At 34.2% G+C, this 6,000-nt stretch overlaps 1 protein-coding gene across 1 annotated transcript in view; it reads right to left on the reverse strand.

The window, feature by feature from the left end:
* BRDT (bromodomain testis associated) overlaps nt 1-4,846 on the reverse strand; it is a 43,161-nt gene extending 38,315 nt beyond the window's left edge. Inside the window, exons 1-3 of the mRNA XM_041749562.1 lie at nt 4,655-4,846; nt 3,599-3,736; nt 2,107-2,221 (exon numbers count right to left, since the gene is read on the reverse strand). Coding sequence (XP_041605496.1) covers nt 2,107-2,221; nt 3,599-3,736; nt 4,655-4,843 — 442 coding nt within the window. The 5' untranslated portion in view covers nt 4,844-4,846. The remainder of the gene's footprint in view (nt 1-2,106; nt 2,222-3,598; nt 3,737-4,654) is intronic.
* Nucleotides 4,847-6,000: the final 1,154 nt, after the last annotated feature.

Raw genomic sequence — 6,000 nt, forward strand, 5'->3', positions numbered from 1 at the left:
GCCCCTTCCCCTGCTCACACATGCACATACTTCTCTCTCTCTCTCTCTCTCTCTCTCTGTATTTCTCATGAATAAATCAAATCTTTTTAAAAAATACTAATAAATTTATAAGTGCCTACTGTGTGAATGGCACTATATTATACTATGGCATTGGAGCCATAATCAATACATCTCCCTTATCTTGCATGATAGCCATCTTTCTTTTCAAAGTCTGCCTTACTGTTTAAATGGACATTTTATACGAATACAATAGGATATAGAAGGATTTTTTTTTTATATACATCTTCTATAAATAAGAGCAAAGAATTATTAAGTATAACATAAGGCTTACATACCTTGTTGTATAAATAACAATTTGAGAACATTACATTGAAGTCTTCTATACATTCTGAAGCCCTCACATAATATTTATGTTCTAAGCGCATCTTAATTGTATTTAAATCCATTGGGGGTCTTTATAATGGTGTAATAATCCTACAGTTTTTAAGAAGAAATTCTAAATGTTAGTAAGAACAAATTCACTGCAACTAAATTTAAGTTTAAACCAAAATTTTTGTGTTGAGAAACTAAGCATGGATTTTTTTTTTTCAGAGAAAATATAACAAAGAATAACAAAGACAATGATGTAAAAGTAGAACTATCCTGTAAAAAGTGAAGGGCATGAAGAAGAAAAACCTAGAATTTATTGAATCTGAACAGATCAGAGTATAATCCAGGTTGCCATGACTTACTAACTATGCCATAAATTACTTAACCAGCCGTTAATCAGATGGCTGAAAATACTTAACAGAAGACCTAAAGTTGAATTCTATACATGATGCACATAAGTCTAACAAGAAGTGTCAGAGAAACTTCATGAAGGTCACCTTCATGATAACTTGCATCAAAAGGTCAAGCGAGAGCCCCCTGGGTGGCTCAGTTGGTTGGGCATCCAACTCTTGGTTTTAGCTCAGGTCATGATCTTGGGGCATGAGATCAAGCCCCATATCAGGCTCCATGCTCTGCAATGAGTCTGCTGGAGATTGTCTCCTTCTCCCTCTGCCCCTTCCCCTGCTCACACATGCACATACTTCTCTCTCTCTCTCTCTCTCTCTCTCTCTCTCTCTCTCTCTCTCTCTCTCTCTCTCTCTCTCTCTCTCTCTCTCTCTCTCTCTCTCTCTCTCTCTCTAACCTCTACAATAAGTCCATTTGAATACTTAAGATTATTTTGTAGCTCATATTAAAATATTATCAGCTGTAAAGTGGTTTTTTGTTTGGTTTGGTTTTAATTAAGAAAGAGAAAAAAGGAGGATATTCAGACTCAACAGTAACATTTCATTCTTAGCTATGGGATTTTTTGGTACAAGGAACATTGAAAATTTTGGCCCTCTTATTAGTACAGTACAGATACAAAATCCACTAAAAATACTAATAAATTTAGACACCTGGGTGGCTCAGCGGTTGAGCGTCTGTCTTTGGCTCAGGGTGTGATCTTGGAGTCCCAGGATCAAGCCCCACATTGGGCTCTCTGCATGGAGCCTGCTTCTCCCTCTGCCTGTATCTCTGGCTCTCTCTCTCTCTCTCTCTGTATTTCTCATGAATAAATCAAATCTTTTAAAAAATACTAATAAATTTATAAGTGCCTACTGTGTGAATGGCACTATATTATACTATGGCATTGGAGCCATAATCAATACAATCCTCCCTAATCTTGCATGATAGCCATCTTTCTTTTCAAAGTCTGCCTTACTGTTTAAATGGACATTTTATACGAATACAATAGGATATAGAAGGATTTTTTTTTATATATTTATTTTGAGAGAGAAAACATGCACATGGTAGTGGTGGTAGAGGGAGGGAAAGTTCGAAGCCAAGTCTGCACAGAGCCTAGTGTGGGGCTCAATCCCACAACCCTGAGATCAGGTCCTGACTACAAAACAAGAGTCAGACACTTAGCTGACATGCCATCTGGGCGTCCTAGCATATAGAAGAACTTCTGAATGTCTATCTCCTTTGAAGGATTTATTATTTAGTTCTAGTCATTATATTTATACATGTACTTACACACATTCATATATAATACAAAAGACACAGAAAGTAAGAAAACTTAAACCTTTTCTGTCTTACCTTTCTTTACTCTTTCCTTACCACCCACAATTTGTTCTTCTTGTGGCATCTGAGATAATTTCTGCCTAAACAACTTCTCTAGAGCTTGTGCCATAAGAACAATGTCGTCTCCAGGCTAGAAAATATATAAACATAAGGTTACACAATATGGTCACTGTACCAAATTTCAACAATTCAGGCTACCTTAGAAGGGCAGTGACACAGTATTCTTCGACATTATTAAACAGTATTTACTGTTTCTAAATTAAGTGTAAGAAATAGAAGTATCAGTTCATATTTTAAATTCTAACATTCTACCCTTTTAACTTCTAAAAATGACCCAGGTAACCTTTCTTAGTACTAGGGGGTTACAATCCAACTAATCCTACTAATACAAAAAAGTAAAATTTCTACTTCACAAATAAGTTAAAACAAAATATGTTCATGGCTGTGCAAAGTGCATGATTTGACTTAATGTGATTAAGTTTTCAGTTAACTAAGTGACAGAATGATGCTGCAAAGCTAACTCAGTTTTTAAATCTAACTATCTGCTTAAAAGTCTTTGGCTTGCTTTATTCACCACTGATAAAAAACTAAGGAAATTACAAAGCGAAAGCCTAAAATAGAGAACGCTTATTTCAAAGTTAGGTACCTTAGTCTCCTGAAGTTACTGAACTTCATTTTAAAATGTTAAATGTAAAAGTTTACTTGGAATTGTTAAATTAAAATTAAGTTACCAATGGCACTTTCAGAATCCCATTATTTCTGATATTTTAAAAAATTCATATTGGCGAAGTCTTAAATTTAAGATGGCACTGATAGTTTGGGAACCAAAATTTCTATTACATTTCAGCATCACTAGTGACTTTAAATAGATGGGATATAAGTTTAAAAATGTTTAGATATATAACAGCTTAAAAAGAATGCAGCACTCTAGGAAACAGGAATACTATTTGGAGAAAAAGCTGAATATATAAATCCAGTTTTACAGATGAGAACAAAAGTGAAAGTTAAGGTCCAAATGTCCACATATATTATCAGACAAGCCAATGCATGAACACAAATGAAAATACTACTACTGGAACATAACAGAATGTGTCAGATCTTTAAGTTAACTTGTCACAGAGTTCATATGTATGTAATTTGTTTGAATCCATACCATGAACATTTAACTAAGATTAGTATATAATAAAGTTTACCATTTATAACTGAAATGGTAGAAATATGGTAGAGAACGCTCTGAAATGATACTCACAGAAACCAGCTATCATTGGTATTTCATTTTTCAAAACCTAACAAATCGTTACAGCTATTTAGGCAAAATGATGGCAAATAGATTGAATAAATACTGATACATGAAAATCATGAAATCCAGTAAAAAATAAACACTATTCTTAAAAATATGTAAAATACCCCAAATCAAGATTTGAAATCCGAAATCAGCACACTTTTTATATACATCTTCTATAAATAAGAGCAAAGAATTATTAAGTATAACATAAGGCTTACATACCTTGTTGTATAAATAACAATTTGAGAACATTACATTGAAGTCTTCTATACATTCTGAAGCCCTCACATAATATTTATGTTCTAAGCGCTTCTTAATTGTATTTAAATCCATTGGGGTCTTTATAATGGTGTAATAATCCTACAGTTTTTAAGAAGAAATTCTAAATGTTAGTAAGAACAAATTCACTGCAACTAAATTTAAGTTTAAACCAAAATTTTTGTGTTGAGAAACTAAGCCATGGATTTTTTTTTTCAGAGAAAATATAACAAAGAATAACAAAGACAATGATGTAAAAGTAGAACTATCCTGTAAAAAAGTGAAGGGCATGAAGAAGAAAAACCTAGAATTTATTGAATCTGACAGATCCAGAGTATAATCCCAGTGCCATGACTTACTAACTATGCCATAAATTACTTAACCATCCTGTTATCAGATGGCTGAAAATACTTAACAGAAGACCTAAAGTTGAATTCTATACATGATGCACATAAGTCTACCAAGAAGTGTCAAGAGAAACTTCATGAAGGTCACCTTCATGATAACTTGCATCAAAAGGTCAAGCGAGAGCCCCCTGGGTGGCTCAGTTGGTTGGGCATCCAACTCTTGGTTTTAGCTCAGGTCATGATCTTGGGGCATGAGATCAAGCCCCATATCAGGCTCCATGCTCTGCAATGAGTCTGCTGGAGATTGTCTCCTTCTCCCTCTGCCCCTTCCCCTGCTCACACATGCACATACTCTCTCTCTCTCTCTAAATAGATAAATCTTTTTAAAAAAAGTCACATTCAAAAAAAAGAAAAGTCAGATAACACATTCTATAATAAGAAAACATGGACTATAACGTACCAAACTGTTAAAATAAGAATTTCAATGCTCAGAAAAATGAACTTTGTTGTCTAGGAAAAAATACTCATTGGGAAATTCTTCAGTGATACAGAATAAATTAGACGTCTTTATTAAATTCAATATATTTTATAAGATTAAAGACTAGTTTCTTTCTTTCAGGGATTCACAAGGGTTTTGTCTTTTACAACCAACATAATCATAAGATATACTTACTGGCAACTTTAGTTTCACAGCATCCACAGGCTGCTGAAAAGGCCAGGAAAAGCTATGCTTCCATAAAGCCTTCAGGACAACTTTTTGTAGATACTGCAGTTGATTTGTTAATCGCCCATTTTTCTTTGTATTTAGATATTCTGGTGGTGGAGGGTTAACAATGGCTGTTTGTCGACTTGACAGAGACATTGTCAACTGGGTCAAATTCTGATATTACAATGTTGCCTATAAATACATGTCCTTAAAACACAAAAACAAAACTTGTTACCTTCAAAGCACATTTGAAATGGTTTCTATAGGAAGTAAAAAGTGTTAAAGAGTAATATTATACTTTACAGCACATCATGATTAAAACAACAAAAAAGCCAAATGATAAATAAATCCATTTGTAAACAAATACAAACCTTTGTCTGTATAGGTAAGAGTTGTTTCATTATGTGTGCCTTAGTTTTGGATGATTTAAGGTATTTCAAACTTTCACAGTATTACTTCTGCCTTTCTAAAACACAAATTGAGGTCTCAGCAGGGAAAGTCTTACGTTTCTGGTAAAAAAATAACAGGAATGTTAAATGTAACAGTAGTATACAGTTACTCCAAAATTACTGATTCACTGAAAGCAGAAAAGCAAAATAAAGGATATTTCTAGCTAACTTAAAATGATTTATTTACTTAAGTAGGCTCCACCCCCAATGTGGGGCTTGAACTCAGGATCCTTGGATCAAGAGTCACTGACTCTTGTTTTATCAACTGAGCTAGGCAGGCACTCCTAAGGCAATTTACTTTAAAACCTATTAGAAATATGACACATGCTAAATGCTACTCTTTAGTGCATATTAAAACATCTAAAATTAAAAATAGAACTTTGTATTTCAGACACAGTATCTAACATTCCTTTTTTTTTTAATATTTTTTTTAATATATTTTTTTTAATGTTTATTTACTTATGATAGTCACAGAGAGAGAGAGAGGCAGAGACACAGGCAGAGGGAGAAGCAGGCTCCATGCACCGGGAGCCCGATGTGGGATTCAATCCCGGGTCTCCAGGATCGCGCCCTGGGCCAAAGGCAAGCGCCAAACCGCTGCGCCACCCAGGGATCCCAGTATCTAACATTCCTAAACAGCATTATTAAAGGATAAAAAAGCAAAGGCACTACCAAGTATATCAACAAAATGAAAAGTGCAATTATTTAATAGATCATCCATTTTTTGAGAATAGTGTTATTTTTAGCCAGTATATCTTTGTTTCCATTAAAACAGTGTTAGTTCTCAACTGCATATTAACCAGTTCTGAATCTTTAAAAATTATGATAAACAGGGCAGCCCTGATGGCCCAGCGGTTTGGCGCC

Source organism: Vulpes lagopus, chromosome 3 (assembly GCF_018345385.1).
Source record: "Vulpes lagopus strain Blue_001 chromosome 3, ASM1834538v1, whole genome shotgun sequence".
In the NCBI taxonomy this organism is placed as follows: domain Eukaryota; kingdom Metazoa; phylum Chordata; class Mammalia; order Carnivora; family Canidae; genus Vulpes; species Vulpes lagopus.